The sequence below is a fragment of the Pseudoliparis swirei genome, chromosome 22, assembly GCF_029220125.1.
Source record: "Pseudoliparis swirei isolate HS2019 ecotype Mariana Trench chromosome 22, NWPU_hadal_v1, whole genome shotgun sequence".
In the NCBI taxonomy this organism is placed as follows: domain Eukaryota; kingdom Metazoa; phylum Chordata; class Actinopteri; order Perciformes; family Liparidae; genus Pseudoliparis; species Pseudoliparis swirei.
In genome coordinates this window covers 8,564,780-8,589,373 of record NC_079409.1, presented here as the reverse complement: position 1 = coordinate 8,589,373, position 24,594 = coordinate 8,564,780, and the positions used below count along the sequence as shown (strand labels likewise).

At 47.8% G+C, this 24,594-nt stretch overlaps 1 protein-coding gene across 2 annotated transcripts in view; it reads right to left on the bottom strand.

The window, feature by feature from the left end:
- The window catches only part of bcam (basal cell adhesion molecule (Lutheran blood group)), a 45,512-nt gene extending 24,706 nt beyond the window's left edge, over positions 1-20,806 (bottom strand). For both annotated transcript variants that reach the window (XM_056443982.1, XM_056443983.1), the window contains exon 1: positions 20,623-20,806. In XM_056443982.1, coding sequence (XP_056299957.1) covers positions 20,623-20,686 — 64 coding nt within the window. In that variant the 5' untranslated portion in view covers positions 20,687-20,806. The remainder of the gene's footprint in view (positions 1-20,622) is intronic.
- Positions 20,807-24,594: the final 3,788 nt, after the last annotated feature.

Below are 24,594 nucleotides of genomic sequence, written 5' to 3'. Positions count from 1 at the left end.
AATAAACAATCATCCCACCAAATTTCATGCGATTCGGTTCAATACTTTTTGAGATTTGCGAATAACACGCATACAAATAAATAAATAAATACACGGCGATCAAAACATAACCTTCCGGCATTTTCAATGCGAAGGTAATAAACAAGGTCCAAAAGGGGCAGGCAGAGAATCCAGGTTCGGGGCAGGCAGGGTCAACAGGCAGGATCAGGAACACGGACAGGACGACGGGAAAAGAACACGGAACTAGAGACGACAATCCGACAGCAGACAAGGGAAAGACTGACACAATATATAGGGGGGGAAACAGGTGTATGACATCAGACACTAACGAGACAAGAGTGGCTGAGGGCAGGTGCAGGGAATTAAACAATTAAGACAGAGAAGACACAGAGGAGACATAGGAGACACGGAACATAGGAGACACGGAACAGGGTGTTACAGAAACAGTTTTCACTGGTATGGCAGTATGCCGGTAACATTAGTATCATGAAGTTGTTTCTCAAAGCTACGGAAAAGGAGGATATTCCACATTTTGCAAGTGTAGAGCATGCTAGTTTATGTACTTCAGTATCTATTACTCCATTTTATGTAGAAGTGGCTTTTTCGATTTTAAAAACCCTTGTCCTTTACTTTTCATTGTGTAAAACGGTGCCATTCATATTCGAGAGGACGATAAAGAAGCAGGTGAGCGTGTTTTCGAGGGAGGACGTCCTCAGGATCCACTGTCCATCCCTTCAGTCGTTGTCCAGCTCACGTGGCTCCGGGTTTGTTCTGAATTAGAGGTCGCACAACAAGGTCACGACCGCTGCAGGACAGTCGGTGCTCGACGCACCGCCGTCTGCTATTGGAGCGGTTTTCAATTTTCAAAATGAAGACTTATTGACACCTCTGTTTTCTCCAGGATGGATTGTCGGAGAGAGGGCGAGGAGAAAGGCTGACTCGGAGCATAAATAAAAGGGAGAGACATTAAGGCTACAGCTAATCCCACTAAAAGGGTTCTCGAACAAAGTGCTGCCGCCTCTTTCTCTTCCCCGCTGCCTCCATCCTCAAATCAATTCATTCTGCAAGTCATTTCCGAGCACACCGTGCATATAAATAAGGTAGCTCTCATGCCCAATTTACTGTCATAAACAACCCGGTGGAGTGTGTCCATTACAGTGTTTGCATACGTGTGTGTGTGTGTGTGTCTTGAGAGAACACAATGGCACACGGTGTGTTTGATTTAGGTAAAGTAAACACACTCTGTCTGACACTGTTGTTCCGGAGGGGGAATAAGACTGGAGATGAGATTTAAGGTGAGGAAAAAGGTGAAAGCAGGACAACATGTGACCTCTGCGGGTCTCACATTTCTGCTCTGGAACCCGACGACCAGTCACACACACACACACACACACACAGTAAAGGCTGAAACGAGCTGTCCTGCCAACTCGTGTGTATTTTAATACTGAGGAGTCCAGGGATGAATGTCTCACGTTCTATTTACAGTAGCCTGTTTACAGTCTGATTCCTGCGACGGTAACAAACGGAGTGAAACACACGCACAAACACACCTGCCTGCCCTTCGTATCTCAACAGCTCCATTCCTCAAACGCACAGCCTCACACTGTCGCTTTTCTTTTTTTCCTTCCAGCAGTCCTCTGAAGCTGCATTGTGGCACCCAGGTGTTGGGTCGGCCCGGACAAAAGGCCCGTTCCTAGGCGGACGGGTTATCCACACACTGCACAAGCTGAGGTAAACAAAGGGAGGTAACAGAGGGACGATGGGTCAATAACACCAAGATGCCGCTGTCGTTGGCTTCCTGATGTCGCTCCTTTTTTCAGATTACTTGGATACTTGAGATCAAATGACTAAATGAAGAGATGGGAAACAGAGCCACGCTTGTAGCCGGTGGCACGGATCTTTCCCTCTCTGTTTTAGATGTCCGTCCACAGGATGAGGCTGTTTCAATAACGGGTCACTCACAGGAGAATGCAGCTCCCATACCCCCATTGTTCATCAGGGCGAGGCGCTATTTATTTGTACATCATAAAAATGAGGATTTGATCCATATGTCAGTCCAACTGCACAAGAATGACTGTTCGCCTGGTTGTAACTGGGATCAAATCACTAACTTGTACGTATAAAAAAAAAGACAGTTTGCAAACTGAAAAAAGATAAGATCATCATTTTTCGTGTGGACGGTGATCTTTGCAATTTGCCATAACATGTAAGCATGGATGGTCTTTTTGGCATTTCCACAATTACAATCGGACCTTTCCAACTTTGCTTTTATGCAATGCTTTCACCAACATAAAAACTATTCATGCTTGTATTCAGTCTTATCCCATGTTTTGTTCAAAATCCTTCTCTCTCTCTCTCTCGGAGTGCTGAGTAGCACTCTGCCCATCTCGTTTAGAAACGGCCCTCCCTTCACTTCCGACGAGCCTTCGTTTTGGCAGAAGGGGGAGCGAAGCCGGAGAGAGGAACGCCGTTTCCACTCCTTCAGCTTGACAGCCGTCGCCTCTTGAAGCCCTCTTCTAATACCCACGTGGGACTCCACAAGAGGCCTGGACGAGGCAGAAAATGGTGGAGCAAATGGATATCCACTCTTCCTATTAGCCTCCATTATCCGGAAGCATCATTTCATAACTAGCAACTAACAAGGCTTCTGTGTATGTTGCCGTGCCCCTTTTGTACGTCTGGCCGTGTGCACAAATATGGTGTAGACAGCTCAGAAGCCACAGAGAATTGCCCTTCTTTGTGCCCAGGCTGAAATACGAGAGCGCTTGCTGAATAAAGGGGGTCTTATAAGGGGGCGAGGGTGCTCCTTAGGGGGCCAGTCAGCCGGGCGTGACAAGCTGCTACCGCTGTAATGAGATAACAGGCCACTGGAGTACGCGTTGATCCCTTATCCCATTTGCCATTTTCTTATCCAACCATTGCTCCATTTTTTTTTAAAACAGCCCATCGTGCTCAGCCGGCTGGTAAAGCCTGTGTGCGAGGGACAGATAGAGGGATAGAGAGGGAGGCGTGAACCCAGTGGCAGAGCGAGAGGGCAAAGCAGAAAGAGAATGGGCACAAGAGCGTGGAAACGAAGGCTGGAAAAGGAGCTTGTTTCTTCGTGCGTGTGTCCCTGAACAAATATTCAAGTCCCTGTTGGTAACAGGAGTTTGGAAATCTTGAACTCGAGGGAAGCCAGAGGAAAAAAATACGACAACGAAAGAAATGGCACAGTTAAGAGGCGGAGCACAGGGAGCGATCGAGAGACGCGAGACACTGTGGACACACAGAACGGGGCCGCTGGATACTACCTACCTCCACTCCTGCACCTGCCCTCTGGCCCTGCCCCTCCCCCGGACCCCTCCCCTCCCCTCCTGGACAAACAGTGTGACGGTGTTGACAGTGGCAACACTCAGTGGACTAAAAGGTGAACTCCTTCATTGTGCACGAGGAATGTATGACTCACCGCTCACTATGTTTTTTGTTTGTATTTTTTTTTAGCTCTTTCCATAACGTAAATAAATTCATTGCCGTGATTGACTTCCATGTGTCAGCTCAACGCCTAGATTCAAACTGATCTTTCTCACCTCTACCCACTCCATCACTGAATTATTCGTGAAAAAAAAAAGAGAAGTTTGCTCCCATCCTCCCTTTTTAATCAGTGTTTCCTTATCGCATTTGGGTGGATTTATAGAGGTGATGGTGAGGCGCTCAAAGCCATGATTTCCTCCGAGCGACATGAGCCGTCTGCCAGCCTGGGCTCTCGCCACTCGCTGTCCCAAAACAGCGTGTAAACCGGAGATTTAGAACGGTCGGTCCGGCCCTAAATCTGTCGTCTCCTGTCCGCCATACCTCTCGCACGGCCGACTGCTACTCTCACGACCTTCTGATGCCCCGCCCCCTCTCACCCCTGCTCCTTCTCCCCGACCTTACTCTCTCCCCCACTTTCTGTCTTTTTGCCTATTATGGCGGATTAAGTCATAATGCTTGGATGAACTTCAGTAAGTGGGGGGGGGGGGGGGGGCACAAAGTCACACATCAATACGCACGAAATCTGTCTGGTTGGCTGGTAGATACGGTCACAAGCCCATTGGCACCGACACATGGAGCCTTCTGGAGTACAGTGAGACACACACACACACTCGTTTACATAGAGGGACCAGACTCCCATGCTGAAACAGAGTGAAAGGTGCAGAATCCCAACCAAAGCCTCTATTAATCCCCCTGATCCCTCAGAGATAGAACAATTCAGAGTTAATTACTATTCTCCTGCATTCCTCTCTTCTCTTCTCCTTGATTTCTAAATCCATTAAACTCCCCACACTCCCTCAGTCCGAGAACCATTTGAATCCACCGTCGACTGTAGATCCGTCTTTGTCTCCGCTCTCGCGTTTGTATTTGTGTTTCCCCCCGCTGCTCCTCTCGTGCCTTGGCAGACTCGTCGACACTCTTACTCGACTGAATGAAATGAGAGGTAAATATGTTCATAAGCCCTCTCAATGTTCTTTCTCTCTGTGACACACACACATACACACGCGTGTGCCAATGTACAGGTCTTGGCAGCAGCTGCCAGAGTCTGGCACTGAGGTTGTGTCTTTCTGGTTGGAGTTTGGAACCACAGTGAGTTTAATTAGAGTGGAGAGGGACCACATGGCTGGCTGACGGGCTGAGAGGCCGGGGACTGGAAACCCATTAAGAACCGCAACCACAACCACACTGCTAGCTGCGAGGAGTAAAAACACACACACACACACACACACACACCAGTGTGCATGCACCGCGACTATATTTATAGATATAGATACGGTGGCACCACACTCATCTGTATGCAGACGGCTTCCTCCAATGTCCCAAACTGATGCCAATCGTTGCCTCATGACGGAGGGGTAACACACCCTCGCGGCATACAGGTCAAAGCATGCAGAGATCATTTCTCCGCTCCACGCGATCCTTTGCGTCTTTCGCGGTATTTTGTTGAACGGCTCACGGCTCACATTTTTCACTGGGGAGAGGAGGAGAGAACGCGTTCTCACAAAGTCGTTTCTATTTTCTGCATCACCACTTCAAGACGGTCCGGCAGATAAGCTGGAGACGGGGAGATAGCGAGAGGCCGACTCTCGCCCATACATGGGTCGGGCAAGGGAAGAAAGCTACGCACGCACACACACACACACCACATATTTACACACCCAGTGAGCATATTTCAAATATCATTTAGCATATGGAAAGAGCAAGCACACATATCATGAGTGGCATGCAGATTACGTATTAAGCACACATATTTTAACGTAAACCCGAGGGAATATGAGACACAAATATGCACTGGAGTTAGCCAACTCCCGTCTGTGTTAACCTTCCAGCATTCCTCACTAATCTGCACTATAATGGCACACCTGTCCTCTCCCGTTCTCCATTGCTTCCACCGACATACAGCGGTGGTTTTTAGGGGGAGCGAAGAACAGACTAAACATATTCATGAACAAACAGCTGGTGCATCGAGTCTTTTAATTCTCTCTCTGCGTACCGCTATCTTGAATCCGTTCTCTTTGGCTCCGTTTCCATATAGGGAGCCGTTTATATGTTGTCTTCTTTTTTTAAATATAAGGAGTCGAGGTTGGTCTGCGCTTTAGGGGGGGGGGGGTTGTATGTTACCACGGTAACAGACAGAGGTTATTGTCATAGATAGACAGGCATTATTGTTAAAAGTAGGGGAAGGAGAGGGCTTTTTTTTCCGGGGCAGGTCAGAGATTGGAACAGTGCAGGCCAGGGGGTGAATAACTAAAGCAGTGGGCAGGCGGGGTAGATAGGTAGGTCACATTATTATTGATTGCCTGGCATTGTGTGGACAGCAGGGGAGTCCGCAGAGACGGACAAATAAATTGTGGCTTGACATCAAAGTCCGGCTGCTGACATTGAGCCTGCAGGGGACAGAAGCAGCCCGAGGCTGGATTGGACGTGGATAGACACACACTGACGCAGAAATAAACAAAGAACACTGTCCTCCAGTTACCTGATAAAACACGGTTTGTAAAAGGAGCGCTTGGAAATGACAGAATGACACTGCAGGAAATGTCAACCGTGAATAATTTCAATTCCAAGCTGTAATTTTTCTGAATAACACACTGAAAATGTCCAACTCAATCCCACATCAAGGCTCACTAGAGACTTTTAGAAGGTGCATTATTCCAATTCGCATAAAATTAGAATCTGCTCCCCAGTGGACTCCATTTTTCACATTCATTTATGCCTCATTCATTATTATTCATTGCTCAGATGGTGTTTTTGATTGGCGAAGAAATGGGAGACAACAGATGAAATAATAAGGGAAAAGAAGCTGAGATCTAAATATTCGACATGGATTTTTTTTTGGACTGAATCTAGCGACACTCGCTGGTGAAGCAGAATGGAAAATACAACTGACAGCAGAACAAAGTCGTCCATCGTGACCTACGCGTTATGCTGGCACAGACCTTTCATCTGTGGGCACCGGGCCTGGGAGAGCTCACAGGCGTCATTGTTTGCCTAGTGATTGACTTCCCTCTGTGTAGATGGCCATCGGCTAAGCTAACCGGAGCCAGGTGATAATATCTGGAATGCGTGAAACCCGAGAGAGACATAACAACACGCGTCTCAACCTGCGCGAACCTGCCGCTCCGGGGAGGTGGAAGATAGAGACACTGTGGGCAGATGAAGATAACGAAGAGGAGGGAGGGGAGGGCAGGTGAGGGCTGGAGGGTTTGCTTGAAGAGACAGCAAAGTCAAAAACAAACACACAAAAACAGTGGGACGTCGTCATGGATGGGGGAAGGAGACAATGGCAAAGTAGTGGGAGGGGCTGAGGGGAAGAGGACGAGGGGAGGGGACAGAGGGGAAGAGGTCAGACATCGGAGTAGAGTGAAAAATGCCTCGGCCGCATTCTACTCCGCGGCCAAACCTCTGAACCACCGAGCGCCCGCGCACACACACACACACACACACACACACACACTCTCTCTACATATTTTAAACCCATGCGGTTGCGCAACTTCCTCCGGCGGCTCACAGTGCCCATGTCGGGCTGTTTAGGGCAACTGCTCCTCTCCTTTGAAGTGCACACAGCCACGGTCAGACGCGCTGCCGCGTGGCGCTGCCGGCCTCCCGTGAGATCTCGCGCCAGATGGGCCCGTGACCCCGCGGGTTACACTTCTTTTGAACCCCAAACACAAACACACAGTCACAGAGACAATTATTCACCCTGATTTAAATAAAGCACATTTACACTTCTATGAGGTCTCTGTTGCCCACTGACGTTTCCATCCCGACTGTGGCTCACTTTTTTTACTGGCTACTAGCCAAGTGAAGAGTGTGGCATTGAGAACGTGACATCTCCTCTATAAGGAAGCACAGAGCAGTTCATAGATGGTTAAAGCAAATTAAAGCGGCTATTCATTAGTACCCAACAGTATATTTGAGTTCAGGTGCAGCCATGGATTTAACTGTAATTCCTTCTACACATTATATAGCTACCACTGGCCCCAACGAGAGAAAAGGATCTCCTTCATTTGCCTACAATGCTGTGCCTCCATTCTCATGTAAAGACACAAACCACGTGTCCAGCCAAGATACCATATCAAGAAAAACACAGTCAGAATAACTCAGGAAACAAAAGAAGTGATGACGAGAAGATTGAATCTGACAGGCAGATTACAAGGATGACAGACGCTGATAAGAAGAGAGAGGGATGGGGGGGGGCGGAGTGGCAAAACTAGCATGAAAATGCAATGTTGATGGCCAGCATACCAGAATCAAAGGGGGGAAATGAAGCATACAAAAGGAGTGTGTCCTTCCTTTGATTTGCTTTAATCGTGGCTTCTGCATACCACAGAGTATGGAGAAAGGTCAGTTCTCCTTTTAATATCTCCTGAGATAAGGAACCTCTGAAGCTGTGTATGTGCCCATGCATTGACACCAGCCGTAAAACAGAAGTTTAGGGTTAGTCTAGCTTTGGATTTCTTTAAATACTCATAATGCAATCAAGTGTTGTTCACCAAATTTAGCAATAAACCTCTGGTTTCTGTCTCAGTGCGTGAGTCTCGTTGTCGGTGTTTACAGCAGCATATGGCCCAGGTAGGTGCTGGTTGTTTATAATAATGGAGAAACGAAAACATCATATGGTGGGAAGCTGAGCAGGATGCTTGCGTGTGTGTATGTCTGTGTGCATGTGTGTTAGAAGGAGTTTATACGTGTGTGGAAGCTCAGCTATCAGCACCTCCACCACCCCGGCACCATCTCATCCACCTCCTCCTGTCACAGTGGGATTAGGGTGGACCCAAATGCACGACTCAGGAGACAGATAATTCTAATAAAGATTCTTTACTGCGAGTGTCGTCAGTAACGGAACAGACAGAATAATCAAACTGTGGAACGCTCGAGGGCTTGGTCGGAAAAACACAAGACAATCTGGCAGAGGGCAAGTGAGGGAACCTAAGTAGACAGGGACTAATTAGGGAATGGGTAACAGGTGAGACGGGCATGAGGACCAGGTGAAGGTAATGAGGGACTAACGAGGTGATCAGAGGCAGGTGAGGGGAGTTGGACTGACGAGATGGGAAGCAGGATCTGGAATGACATGATAGTTAGTGAGACAGAATGAAAACAACTAATAATAAAAGGAAGGTGTGGAGCTAAACTGTTACACCTCCACCTACAGGCTTCTGGTAATAATGTTGACACGTTTGAGCATACGATGGTGGAGCGAGGGAGAACGCACGGCTGGGTGGTTGGAGAAGAAAAGGGAGGAGGAGGGGAATGGTATGGAGGTGAGGAGAGAAGGGTGAGGTTAGATCGAGGGCAGTGGGCAGTGGGCAGGAGACCGTGAGATAAGGAAGGAAGAGATTAAACCTGCCTACCAGCGTTCTTCACATTTGAAGCCATTCTTGGAAGAGACCATAAAAAAAGGGAAATCATTCAAAACATTTCCTTTGAACTTAATGAAAGTGAATAGAGAGAGAGAGGAAGAAATGCAATAGTGAAGAAATACAAAGAGAGGGGTGAAATTAAACACATCCCACATATTATGTCTGTGATCATATGACAAGATATTCATAGCCGTCAGTCTGTGCTTTTCATTATAAGAGTGGGGGATGGAAAAACAGAGGCAACAAGATGGAGATAAAAGCCGACATGATACTATTGAACTTGTTTCAATTAGATGAACTCAAAGGCGGCGGTGGCGGCGGTGGACCTCCCATCAGCATCATTCATTAATTATTCATAACAAAATCACAGGCCTGTTCATGAAAGACATGTTTTTTTTGTGTGTGTTATTCCTTTTATTTATTTATTCATCAATGCAATTTACATTTCTCTTGTTTTATTCGCTGTCATGGTGTGAGTCAAAGATCGTCCTCGTGTCACTAAATGTCATTGAGAAGAACAGCGTGCTCTTATAATGTGCCCGGGCTACAATTACACACATTGTGCGGTTGGGTTGGGGGCCCTTGGGCACATTTTGACATGCTTGGTGGGGAAGGTGTTTGAGGACGCTTTGCAGAGGCAGGCGAAAAACACACAAAAACATGTCCTTACAGGTAAATGGCAGGAAGGGGTAGACTGAGGGAAGAGAGGAAAGGACAGGAAGGAAAGGGAGGGGGGGGGGGCATGGAGGAGGGGGTTGTCAGAGCCAATGAGAGGTGAGAAGGACTGAAGAAGTGTGAGGACAGGAGGTACACCAGGTGACAGGAGACGTGGAGGCTGACGATCGTCGGCAGAGCTGCAGAATGTCCCATGACTTCAACTCTCCATCGCCACGCAGGAAGGGAGCTTTGGGGAGGGAGGAGCCAACCCACGGGGAGGAGCCACGGGGAGGAAACACTCCAGCTTGAGTTTCAAGCCGCGCGCACAAGGCAAGGCAGATGGGGTCGGTAGACCCCGTGGATCGGGGGGGGAATGTGTTCCCCAGATTGAAGAGGCGATGTATACATTATACGAGAGCCGCAGATGCTCAGCACCCCCTGTTGTCATAAATCACACCAACTGGTTGCTTCATTCACAACATTTTGAGAATAGATGGCCACATACGAGAGCTGCGCCCCAAAATGTGCACTAGGGAAGATTTATATTAAAATATATAACAATCTCTTATCTCGGCTGAGCTCACGGTTTCCTCCATTTACCAAAATGTTAGTTTTTTTTTTTTTTTATCGTAGGAAATGAGGACTAAAAACGTGAGTCGATTCTGAACTGATGACCTCACAAGAAAAAAATGATATTATATTATGCAATTTATACTCCTCGTCCCACCCACGTTCACAAGAGCATCATGTGAGACCCACAATAGCAGCTTCTGTGTTGATCTGATGAATAGATTCATGTTGGACGGGAGCACTACTCCCAAAGCAGATGTCACAAACAAACAGAAGCACTGCAGTGTGTCAGTGTGATGGCCAATATGGTGTGTGTGCAGACCTGTGGACCGAGCCTGGCTCAAGCCAATACGGGGCCAACCGGCCCATCATTTGGATACCGTCTCGTGTTTGGACCGGAGGCTTTTGGCTGCCCTCTCTGAGTCAACTGACTGATAATCCACCGCAGGGGCTCTGACCACATCGTCGAGTGGGAACCGACTGACGCAGAGAGAGAGAGAGAGAGAGAGAGAGACTCGGATGTGCCACAAGACAAGGAATAAGCGAAAGGGAGAATTCAGTGATGGCAGTGATGGCGTACCGTGCTCTGAGCGGATCGGGCCCCGTCTACATCCGGGATGTGGTCACACCGTACACCCCGGCACGTCGCCGCTCGGCAACAGCCGACCGACTTGTGACTCCTGCACCTCGAGCTAACCACTCTACATCCAGACTGGTTGCTGTCCTGGCTCCTGATTGGTGGAACGAGCTCCCCACTGACATCAGGACAGCAGGAAGTCTCTACATCTTCCGCCTGAGACTGAAAACACATCTTTTCCGACTATATCTGGATTAAAACACAGATTTGCACTTCAGTGGCACTTAAATAGCTCTTACTTATGGTACTTTTGTAGTTCGACTATGTTGAGGAAATGTTACTTTCTGTATTCTTGTTGTTCTTAGTTTGTACTCTAGGTTGAATGCACTTATTGTAAGTCGCTTTGGATAAAAGCGTCTGCTAAATGACATGCAATGTAATGAGAACAGAAACCAAGAACACCAGAGGAACTGGAAGAAGGGGAATAGTGTCAAAAGACAGGCCAGGGAGCCCGTGAAAGGAAGAAACGAGGCCAGAGAGAGAACGCGGTGCAGACGGTGTTGTGGGCGAACACATGCAACACGACCCCGAGTCCAGCTGTCTCTCCTCTTTCGCCGTCACTGCAACCATTTCCTTTGTCCTGCTCACCCTCCCCAACGGGAGAAGGCCAAGAAAAAAGGAAGAGAGACTGAAGCGCAGCGTGGGCGGGGGTGAGGAGAAAAGTTTTGGGTTCAGATACTCGGATGCAGCCGAGGCGAGGGAGGAGAGAACAGGTGGGCGGCGGCGCGCAGGAAGACAAGCACGCCATTGTGCGGCGGTCGGCGACGTGACCGCGAGGCCCGCGTCCGCTCAAACGGCGCCTAGCACGTAGCATCTCTCACCAATCCACCCATGGAGTTAGCATTAGCATGGGGTCACCGCTGCATAGCGCGCGTTGACTCTGTTTGCGCCGTCACGCCGACGGCGGGCCGGGCTTGGATGCTCTCCCGGACCGTTACACCAACTGCCCCGAAAGCGGTGCCAAGCGGAGACACACACACACACACACATAAACAGATGGGGCGAGGTGGGGAGTGTGTGTGTGGGTGAGGGGCTATCGAGAAAAGAAAAAAAGGGTGAAGGCAGCGGATGGTCGATTTTTCTGGCCGGCTTTAACTTGCCAACTTCCTTTGCCAAGGAGAGCAGGCTCCAAATCTGACAGGCTGGACCAGATACCACCAGCTGGCCAACCAGGGGCCACAACCACGGCGGCACGATACGACACAAACGGGGAGAGGAACGAGCACGCGAGCATGGCAGAGCAAGACATGATGAGAACAGATAGAGAAATAAAGAGTCAAAAACTCACGCTATAGGGGGAAATATGAACCCGGTGACATCATTTGAACACAAAGCTGATCTCATAAGGGCGTCTGAGTCATGTACGAGACATGCCAATGAGGCCCCCAGAGTGGAGCGCTGGGCGGCACCACTGACCCATCACCAGCTGGTACTGCCATGGTTGTGGTACTGAGCACACACACACAGGGACACACACACACACACACACACAGCTCGCCCTTAAGTTTGACACACACACACACACACACACACTGCAGTGTTAGTTCAGTTAATAGGGTTTGCATTCCAGACACCCTTTCTCACACACAAGTATCTGGATGTCTCACACACACACACATTGACATCCTTAAGCACCTGCAGACATACATGTCCTCACACACGCGTGCACACTCACACTCGCGGTTCAAGCGAGTCCCACGGAGAGTCCGTCATGCTCTCCCTTTTACTGCGCCTCAACCTGCTGCCCTCCTCCATTCCCTTCACTCAACACCTAGGCTCCATTCCTCTCTCCTTACTTTGCTTCCTTGCTTCCTTCCTTCTCTCTCTCTCTGCGGCAAGGATAATTAGCCCAGCATTAATTGCTGCATTCCGACAGCCTACAGGAACGTCTCAACAATGTTCGTCTTGTTCAGGTGCAGAAAGAAAAAGACCTCGCTGGAAAAATACATCGAAAAAGTGGCGCAGTGAGGAGTCCCGTGGCTACATCACATGCGAAGTCGTCATTGGAGTTCATTGACTGTCAATGGGAACATGTTGGGATGGAAGATTATATTATGTTGTTTTACAAACTGGTCCAAATTATGGGCGCGACGATTAGTCAAGAGAAAATGAATTGTGGACACATTGTATAGTCAGTTCATCGTTTAAGTCATTTCTCGGCTCAGGTGTCTCAAATGTGGTCCATTATGTTTTGCATCACTGTTAAATTAATGTTCCGGGGCTTTGGAATGTTGGTTGGACAAAAAAAAGACGTTTGAAAATGTACAGACCGACAATATAGACTTAAAAGGATAAAACAATAAGCAAATCAATCAATATTAACTCATCATTAGTTGCACCCCTTGTCAAAACTGTTATTATATATATTTCAATTCGGTAACACAGTTCTATTCATAAAATTAAATTGATTTCTAGGCGTGAGTAGAAGTGAGACCTAATGAAAAGCAGTGGCATACATCATCCTGCCTCCATCCCTCCCTCTGCCTGGCCCCCTTTGTTCGGCCTTATTACTAAACACATGTCCTCTCGGCCCCGACCGTTAACCAACCCCTCCCTCACACGCTGCTTTCAATGCACAGACACACACACACACACACATTATCTGCTTGATAATCATTGTGTACGAATAATTGTTGAATCCAGTTTTGCTGCTGCGACATGCCCAGAGCAGAATACAAGATGCTCTCGGGCAAAACACTGGGGTTATAATTACTTTATCCTTTAATAACAAGAGGCTAAATCAGTTCGGCACTCTGTGAGTCTAACATTATCCCCACAGTAACTATCCATCACGTTGTTGCTCTGCAGATAGCACAGAGATGTAATTGGGAATCATTTAGTCTGATGGAGTCATAACTCAATTGAAAGGCATTGATTTTGAATTAAATATTCATATGGACCGGGAGCAGGCCTGTACTTTTCTTCCGCCAGGCTGAATGAAAATCAAGCTATGAAACTTGACTCTCCGCGTATTACCGGAATATGAACACAGCTGACAAACAACTCAAGAGGCTCAGCGTTGAATTTCCCAACAAAAACAAATGTGGAAAAAGAAATGTACTTTACTTATTGGATCAGCAAACCCAAGTGCTTTTTTTTTACCGCTGCATCACTGCACCAATGCAACTGTAGAAATACAGTCACATCGCTGGAAAGTAAATCTTCTAGTTTAATTATTTTCATGAACTGAACAGTCAGTCAACATAAAGGATCACCGTGCACTACTGCTCAGAAAACACACGGTCCGGAGGATGCGTGTACTTTGTGTCTGTCTGTGGCAGGGAGGAGAGACAGTTGACGGATGGAGGAGGTTGAGACACGTGAGAGGAAGGGAGAGACGGATGAGTGCGAGAGATGTAGAGGGGGGGAGGGGGGGGGGCGGGAGATCTACAGAGCTGGGCGTAAAGCAGGGTGCGGTAAAGAGACCGACAGGCGAATTCCACGGAGAAATCCAACAGAGAGAAATAGACTCAAGCTAAAGTTGACTTGGGAAGAACCGTAACATTGGTAACTTTACCCCTCTACTTTTCCGTTTCAAAGTCAAGTTCACACAGGCGGAGAGGAGAGAGGGGAACTTCAGGGCTGTGGCCGTTGTTTCAGAGGGGCTCAGGTAAGCGAAACCTCAATAAAACAAAGACGAGTTCTGTCCCTGGGCGAGGCCTGAAAACTGACACTGGATCTGTTGGGCGATGACACTCGGGCCTTGTTCTCAGGTAACGTGGGGAGCCCCCTCTTTCCACACACAAGCTGACATGAAGTCATCGTGAGCAACCAACACACAGAATACTGACATTAGCTTTAAAGTATAGTTGCGCCCCCCCCCCCCCCCCCCCCCACTCAACCGCCTGCTTCTCCTCTTCCTTCCCTTCATGGAGGAGTAATGTTCCCACTCCCGTCTCCCAGGTCCCCACGGGTCAGTTAGAGCAATAAGATCTCATTGTCAAAGAGTGACCAGCCTGACTGGAGAGGTTAACCACCGCTGCTTAACCATTAACTAGATTAAAGTCAGGAGGGGCCGGAATGCTCTCTGACAGATGGAAAGGGGAGATTGGACATACAAAATGGTTCAGAAGAGAGAGGACTAACGGCGGTGGTTTGAGTAAATCTACGGACACACGTGGTGCAGAGATGCAAACGTAGAACATTTTGTCGGCGAGTGAACTTCAAGTCACCCTCATCTTCTGGTTATCATGACGCAATCTAGATAATGGAGGGAAAGAATCCCTTAAGGCTACGCTGTCATATTTCGGAAACCACTCCTTCTAAAAAATAAAAATAAATCACTAGGTCAAAGGTGCAATCAAATATCAGTCCACAGGCATGGAACCTTGACTCGGTTGCATGGGAAGTGATTACCATCATGTACAGTCATTTTGAAGAATGCGTGTCAAACAAATATTCAAAAAACCCACGAGACAAGCAAGTGAAATCAGGGGCGCTCCCGCAGCAGACGGAGCATGTTACTCTCTCCTTTCCCCGCACCGGGAGAAGGCAGCGGTGTGGAAAGACAGAGCTGGTCATGGAACCCAAGTGTGAGTGTGTGTGAGTGTGTGTGTGTGTGTGTGTGTGCCTTCTTTGCAGGGGATGCATTGAACAACTGCTGCTGAGGCAACTGTTGATGTCTAAAAAGCAACAGCTTGCAGGGCTCCCCGAGGACGCGTCGCCGGCCAATAGTCAGATGGAGGGTTTAGGGTTGGAGGGGCGCAGGGGTTAGGATTTCCTCCCCACTGCCAGGGAAATGATCTCCTTGGCCGCAGATCCAGGCTTCCTCCATGACATTCCCCATTCCTAATTGGCATTCGTCAATCCTGACGCACTCAGCCAGTCTGATCCTCACTGCTGCTATCTCGGTCTGTATCGCGTTGTGCTCCTTTCATCGCTCCCAGTCGCACGCTGCATGATTGATGAAAACAGCTGGTCACTAGGGGCGGCGGGGTATGAATGCCATTTGCTGAGGCGGGAACACGACATGTCGGCCTTCGTACTCCCTTGCTGTTTTGCCCACCATCTTTTTCTCCGCTCCTCCACCAACACATTGAGGACTGGAGGCTCTGAGCCCCGTGTCGCTGCAGCACTCTCCTGCTAAATGGATCGGCGGCTCTTAACCTCGTCTCCTGAAAGAGCTTTGAGCATTTGGCTCCAACCCTGATTTCCCCCCCCCCCACAGACGAGGGGGACAAGGACACCCACACAGAGACATGTCGACTCTTTTCAAGGCTGCATTACCCTTCACCATCATCTTCCTCCCTCGAGACCAGAACAACACGACTGCGCGATGGCTCCGCGACAGTCAGCTGTAATCATCTCTCATCCCTTCCCTTGATCTCTCTTTGTTGGTCCCTTCCTCTCTGCTTCCTTCCTTTCCTCCCTACAACTCCCGCTCATGACAAGACCGCATCCTCCAAGCAACGGATGAAACCAAAACCACTTCCGGACAGCTTCTTCTCTACCTTATTCTGACTGTTCAAGACAATGTGTCTGTACAAGACTCAAAGACAGGCAGAGGCAGACACCGTGTTGGAATGTGTTCTCTGCAAAGTGAGAATTAGTGGACATGCCAAGTGGGGGAGGACGGCCATTATTATTATAGAATCATCAATAGTGGCCATAAATCTGCCGAGAATGCAAACGCAGCCTCCTCCCACTCAGGTAAATCTTCCCGATGCCAAGCAGGGTTATGAACTGGGAACAAGCACAAAAGCACAGAGGAAAAACAAACAGAAAGACAACCAGGTAAATCACAGCAAGCAAACACATAAACAAATACAACTTGACGTTAACACAAAAAAAACTACTCTGAAGTGTCATTAAAAATGGACAAATGAAAAGAGTGACGGCTGAGTGAAAGAGAGACGGGTCGACCGATGAAGATTGGGGGGAGGCGGAGCTAATCTGATGAAATACACCTTTTCTTTATGTGTTAGTAGGTGTGTGTGTGTGTGTGTGTAATCACAGCTTTGGCTGCAGATCTTTTGAAGCTCATGCCGGGAATCGAGGAGGAATAAGCGGGGGGGGATCAACTTTTCCGTCTGTCGAGATCACATCGTTCTTGACTTCAAAACCAAGATTGCCCGCGTGCATGAAACCTGCCGCCTGCTGATTGCCAACTCATCACACCGCTGCAATTGACTTTAATGTGGCCTTCACTGCATAGAATAAACACTAGTGGGCATGTGGAAGGCTGGTGATCTCAAATCCCCTCAGCAGAGCGCAATGATTACTAAATGGACTTCCTAACACAAGCCAACCATGACATGGCATTTACTGACTAATGTTTAACTGGCTGTTCGGCCGAGTCGAACCATGAGAATGCACCCCGGCTGTGAGCGGACTCAGCTTTGCACCGATGACACTGCCACTTGACGGGAAGATGGGGGCCGCATTGTGGCCACTTGTTTGTTCATGGATTACTGCCTGAGACTTGTGCTGAGTGGGCGGGTTTTAAAGCGAGAAAGGAAGCCCGTTGTCCGTAGCATTGGAAGTGATGACAAACAAACACATTGCAGAGCGAGCTCCAACGTGTCCAGAGGAATGCCACTCATTCTGTCTCAGTGCTCTGTTCCATCACACACACACGCACACAAACACACAGGAATTAATCACCCCACTAATTACAGCCCTTCCATTCCAAGGCCCAGTCCCCCAGAGGCCTAAATAACAAGGGGGCAAACACGGACTTGCTCTCCCAAAAGCAGTCACTATCAATCTGTCACTCACTGCTCTGTGAGCAGAAGTTTCCAGTGTTGCGTAACACCAGAATCCCACAGGTAGGAGCTCTAGGTGTGTGTGTGTGTGTGCGCTTCATGGTGTGTGAGGAGCGTATCATGTGTGCAGGTGTGTTAACTTGAGGATGTGCGAGCGCACCCTTCCCGGTCAGTGAACGCATGTCGTATGTGGAAGCCTGTGTCAGGTCCTTGTGACGGGGTGAGGCTCAGGCGCAGAGAGACAGGCTGGACGCAATATAAATAACAAAAAGCACTCTTTTATGAGGCAAAACAGTTGCAAAATAAACAAGGTCCAAAAGGGGCAGGCAGAGGATCGTCGGTCAGGGCAGGCAGGCAGGCAGGCAGGCAGGGTCGAAGCAGGCAGGATCAGGAACACGGACAGGAAGACGGGAAAAGGACACGGAACTAGAGTCGACAATCCGACAGCAGACAAAGGAAAGACTGACACAATATATAGGGGGGGAAACAGGTGTAAGACATCAGACACTAACGAGACAAGAGTGGCTGAGGGCAGGTGCAGGGAATTAAACAATTAAGACAGAAGACACAGAGGAGACATAGGAGACACGGAACACAGGAGAAACAGAACAGGGTGTTACAGCCTGTTGCCGTTTGCGTTCAGGAATGCACACGTGTGTGTGCTCGCAGGAGCCGGAAAAAGCGGCTCAGGACAACTTGGGGTCTTTACAGTTCAGCGCAAACTCATCTGACCGTTGACTCTTCTTTTGTCCCTTAATGTCACTTTGTTCTTTTCATACCCCGAAAGCGCAACATTTAAGGGCGCACGATAAGCAGCGCCAGCTTTGAGGGTGAAGTTATTGCTTTGAAAAAAAAAGGTGTACTTCAATGACCTTATGTCTCTTTGTAGTTTAGGGAGGCTTTAGTGTTGTCGTGTATTTTCCTCAACAGCCACTTCGAAAGAAGTGTTTCTAATTTGAGGAATGTGGTTTAACAAACTTCAGAGAGCAACAATGTAGTTGTAATTCATCATGTTTCCGCTGCTGATGCTTGTCCCGCCATGGAGAAGGCGTCTCAGGAACGTACAGTCGACGAGCCATTTACATACATGTCTGGGTGAGCAGGTCAAAGGGTCAGCGGTGACCCTGGGCACAGGCATGCCGACCACCTTGGTGCTGTCATGCAGCCCGTATCCATGTGTCACAACGACAAACATAAATACGGGCTCAAGAGATGACATGGGTGTTACGTGTCCCGTGGTTCCATGTAGTGCACGTCTGTGCTCCGCACTGACATAGTTTGAAGTTGCCAGTGCGTGTGACTGGTAATTGTGGGAATGTGGGTCTGTGGGACAGAATCCCAGTGAGATCCAATAAGAACTGCTATTATTAGACAGCAGTATGAGAGAGAGAAAGAGGGAGAGAGCGGGAAAGAGAGAGAGAGAGAGAGAGTAACAGCAAACTTTCACTTTGAAGAAATCAACGTTTGTAGCTCCAAAGGGAAATAATGACTTGCCTTCTGTCAGACTTCCGCCTGAGGGGGGTGAGACACCTGGAAAACCGGGCCTTTAAATCAAAAGCACCGCAGCTGTACAGAGGGACGTGTGATCAACACTGCGGCCATCAATTACAGAGCACTTTTTCAGCAGGCACCAGTTTAAAGGCCTCGTGAAGGACAGACAGAGAGCAAAGCACAACTGTCTCCGGCGCCAGAGAGGAGCCCGTCGTTCCGTGAAAAGCCGTTCTGGGGAGGCGTGGAGGCGACGGGTGGAAGGAGAGGGGAGGAAAAGCTAAACCAGGTAAACATGGGCTGATATATAGAACGCTATGTTTGTATGAAAATTTAAAAGAAGTTGCGACACAATAAAGAGAAATGATGATCAACATAAAAAGACGCAGTGAGTAAGGGGGGTGGGGGTGCCAAGCACTTCCAGCCCCGCCCTTTGGCTCATCCTGCTTCAAACACTCAGGCTGCCTGCACAGGCCAGGAAATAGAAATAACTTTCACAAGACGACCACAAAGCGTTCCAGCAAATTTAAATCTTCACAGTACTTTAGAATCAAACACATGAGAGAAACACACATCAATACCAAACAAGTAATCTATGATACATGAGCGTCAGAGGGAGTGAATTGGAGATGAACCTCTGCTGCAAATTCAAAACCAGGTCAATAATAAACTTGTAGCCGGGAGCATCACAGCCACTCCTTTAATGGATATATACCCTGCTTGGTTTTGGCCAGTGATCAGAAACTTTACTTTGACGGGGATCATATGAGGCTAAAGTCAAGCTGGATATAAATTGGCGTATACTTGCAGCACCCACGGGTGCTGAGGGCGAGACGCAAATCCCGCAGATCAGACATCAAAGAGCTGGAAACTACACCCTGTAGCTAGACATTGCAACATGGATGAGAACGAGACTGGCAAAATAAAAGCCTCACCTCTCCCAGTTAATTAAGGAAATAAATGCGTGTGTGACGTCCAAAACATTTTGGAAGCTTTTTTTTCGACATTGATTTTTATAGTAGATTTATTATTTTAGATACGCTTTATTTACACATTCACATTATGACTGTTCACACCGTGTTTTATTTTGACGGTGCGATGTGTGTCAGTGCGACTGCATGGCAGAGGGCAGCGGGGTCCGGACGGAAATAACGGCGCGCGCTCTGAAGTGCACTCAAGCGCGCAGCTGAGAATTACCGCACAACTACAAAGAGTCTTAAAACATGCCGACCGGGGAGATAACCCCGACGGCTACTTGTTTACGTGTTCCTCTTCCACCAGTTCTGCTACCGCTGAAACAAACCGGCTTGCTCGATAGGCTACACGTCGATTTGGGGGTTTACGTCGGTTTTCCACCTGCCGTCGGCGGGTTTCATGGCTCTTTATCCCCGCCGGTAACAGGTTGCTCAACACCAAGCATTAATATATACCGTAAGCTATAGAGCGTTCACGTTAATAAACAACGACGTGTGGAAGTGGAGCCGCTTCCGACTGAGGCGCGTACCGCTACGGACAGGTTGGCCCGGTGGGCAGCGGACCTCTGGCTGCTCCGCGAAAGAGGAAAGTACAAGTCTGCCGCCTGAAGCCAGGACACAAACTAACCAGCGCCGCGTGTAAAGCGCTGTAAAGTTACTAAAGAGGGGTTCAATACAACAACATGAAGAGGAAAGTATCAAAGAGAATTAATTACCTTGAAATGCCCAGAGCAGCAAGGTGCACAAGAGCGACGTGCGTCCGAGCGTTGTCCCGTCCATGGCGGCTTTTCTAACTTTTTCAAAGGGAAAGTATATCACTTTGTTTTGGGTTGTAGAGTGTAGAAAATCAGCAGCAGCGACTCTTCTTCCTTCGTTCAATGCTCCACAGCTTTCTGGACTTCTCACTCACTCCCTCTTTCTCTCCCTCTCTCGCTCTCTCTCTCTCTCTCTCTCTCTCTCTCTCTCTCTCTCTCTCTCTCTCTCTCTCTCTCTCTCTCTCTCTCTCTCATACACACACACACACACACACAGAAATCTGATGCTGGTGGCAGTCTTCTTGGTTGATATATTTGCACAAAAGGTGACCCCCCTCCCTTCATACCCTGCCTCCCCCCCTTCTCCCTCTCTCCCTCCCTCTCTTGAAGTGAAAAGACCTGCTTGACTAATCCCATGGGTCCACTGGGGCCAGCAGGATTTATTTAAAGTCAGTTAATAAAAGTGATTTGATCACGAGGCTCTCTCATTGCAACACCTCAAAACCTACCCGTATACAAAATAACTAAAAGTTGTATTGGGATGAAAAATTCCCCCAAGAATGAGTATGACGGAAATGTATAATCTCACATGAAACATAATACAGTAAAGTATATCTAAAAGTATGTGTGTCACAAGAATAGTAGTTATATTTGAACTTATTTAGAGTACATGGCCAAACTAACAGCTTTTAAATTGAATGCATTTTATAATTTGGAAATTGAGGAGCTCATGGCAAGGTATTGGAAAATCATAATCTTACCATAATAAAATAGGCAGTTGAATATTTAACTGTTGATTATGTATGAAATTGGAAATAAATGCAATTTATTCACTTTCCACAATAGCTTCAGATGTCTTGTTCTTAATGTAAAACTAATTGGTTGGAATATGAATCACCTTTATCTCGTTACTTTGTTCTGCAGACAAATTTCCTGCCCTGGTTCGGCCTTTACCATTGCATTTGTCTCAAATGACGGATTTAATTTTCAAAACAACCGGAGGCAATTTCTTGTCAGTGAGCTAAACTGTCTCGCCTTGACAGACATACCACTCATTCCTAGACATGTAATCTTTAGAATCTGTTTGGGTACTTATTTACTGCCTATGGTACAGTTCAGACATACAGTTATCATAAGTTATCACTAAGTGGCTTATTCACTATGCTATAATACCAGTCTGAGAGCTTGGAGTGGCTATTGTGTGATCTATGGTGTTGAAGTTGGCCAAAGCCCATAAACTAGCAGTTGGAAAGCATAAACATGTCAACCCCATATAAAATGGCTCAATGGAACCCCTGCCCATCTGAGTGCCCAATCCAAACATCCAATCCAAACTATCTCTCCTGGTCATTTCTTTCTCCTGGAGACTGTTTGGCTGTGGCGCAGCACTCAATAATCACCCCACCCTGCAGGTAATAATAGTCCCTCGCAGAGCAGTTGCACTCACATTCCAAACATAATTGCTCCAAAACAGCTGGTTAATATTTTCTCAGCCCCGTTCGAAGAGGAGAGGCGATACCTGCTCCACACACACACACACACACACACATAGACACAGACACACAGAACACTGATAGTTGAGCTGCTTGGAACACACACACACACACACAGAGACACACACAGAACACTGATAGATGAGTTGCCTGGAACACACACACACACACACACACGCATGTGTTCTGGAGGAAGACACTGACAGTTTGCATCGAGTGTGACGGGGCGCAGGCCGTTTACCATCCCACCAGCTCTTTCTCTGAATATCTCTTTCTCTCTGTTTATTCCCAGCAATGACAGCAGGAGGGGGAAAAGCCTTTCCAGTGACTATCTCACATCAATACAGCCTCTCATCACTGATATCGACTGAGTCATAATCATCTCTCCACGCTGGAAAGACATGTGAGATCCACCACAAGTCTCCTGTCCTGTGGTGAAGAACCTCCCACTGCCGTGCATCGGACCTGCATGCCGCATAGCTGTGGCTAATGCTGATTTAGCAGAGCCAAGGGCATTTCTTACATGAGGTCTTTTAGTCATACATATACAGTACAGTAGTGGCTGTATTGGCTCAATACCTAATGGAGCGGGAGGAGAGGAGAGTGAGGATGGAAGAGGGCAATGGAGAACATAGAAGAGGACAGAAAAAGTAACAGGAGAGGGGAATTGAGGGGTGTATATAAAGAGATTGGGATTAGGGGAAGTGAGGCAGGTGAAGAAAGATTTCTTGACGTAAAACTCCAGAGTATTTGCTGAAGTAGATCTTGGTGACAAATGGATGCCTATTGTCTCAGAGGTCAGTCTGATCAGATACCAGAGGTGGAGCAAAGGTGGGCTTGGGCATCATGAGGAGGTCTCCCTGTCACATATGTGTAAAGGTTGGGTCAGACAAGAGTAGTTTTTAAATGACAGGGTTGTCTTCCTTGTTCAGGCAGACTTTGTTTTGTGTTCTTTGACATAATCCACTGAGCGCAAAACACGGTTGAAACACTATTATTTTAGAACCTTGCACCCCATACTTGGCATAGAAATGATATGTATTGAACTATATGCTCACTTTGTATCAACACAAGTACCTTGAGTACATGGTGCATATTGCCAAACCACACTTTCTTTATGAACAGGCCCTTGATGAATTCCAGTCTTTTATAAGTAAATGAATATCACTGTTTGCTTCTAAATATGTCCAACAGGAGTTGATGAAAGAGTTTGAAGTCACTCATCCATTCACCAATTCCATGCAGCTCTTTGGAGTCCAGATAGCAACTGCAGTCTGTGCCAGGTAGCCCACATGTCCGTCTCCCCATGCCATGTCCTCTACCTCCCCACAACCGTGGTATATTCCGAGGCCAGGTGGGATTTAATCCGTCCAGTTTGCTCCGAGTCTCTACCCAAGTCAACGTGCCCAGAATACCTCAAGAAGGTGACATCCACAGGGCATCCTCCTCCGAAGCCTGAACCACTGCAAACAGTTCCTTCTCACACAAGAGAGCATCAGTCCTACAGCTGAAGCCCTTGAATCAGTGAGGACAGCAGCTGGCTCCCAATCGGAAAAGGGCAATTGACCATTTTCTAGTAGAGGACCACGGCCCGCGGGGGTGCTGACGCTTATAACAAACGCTTTACGCAGAGCCGGAAACAACAGGTTCGCATTTTAAAGGTCGCTGCACTTGTCCATCCTGGAGAGGGATCCTCCTCTGTTCTCTCCTGAAGGTTTCTTCCCTTTTTTCCCCCCCCTGAAGGGTTATTTGGGAGTTTTTCCTGATCCGATGTGAGGTTTTGGGGCAGGGATGTCTTTGTGTACAGATTGTAAAGCACTCCGAGACAAATTTGTAATTTGTGAAATTGGGCTATACAAATAAATTGAATTGAATTGTCTGAAACAAAGCATCAGAACCAGGGAAGCAATGCTGAGATCCTCAAGACATTCCCCACTCCTTGGCTGCAATCTCATCGAGAGATTATTTTAATTAACAGTTGGTGCTAATGCACAACCTTGGCAGGTCCCATTACCTAGAGTACGGAGACAGCTCTAACTCTGGTGAGAAGCACACTTCATCATGGCCATGTCACCCAACGGTCCATATCCCCCCCACCACACACACACACACACACACCCCAGGGGGAGACAGTCCTAATCCTTATCCAAATCCCCAAAACATATGTAGTCTGGATGGATGAACTCTCATGAACCCTCACAATGTTTGCAAGAATACAAAGCAGATCCCCTCTCCCATAACTAGGAGAACATATATATTGTTCCTTCCTCCTCAATCTGAAGTTTGACAGTCAGCTGGAGGCAGCCATCCATCACCCTGGCGTAAGCTTTCTGATGGAAGTTGAGCAATGCAATAACACAATTTAAAAAAAGGATGGGAACCACAGCCCTGACCTGCCACTCCATTGGCACATTCTATAGAACTATCTGGATACATAATC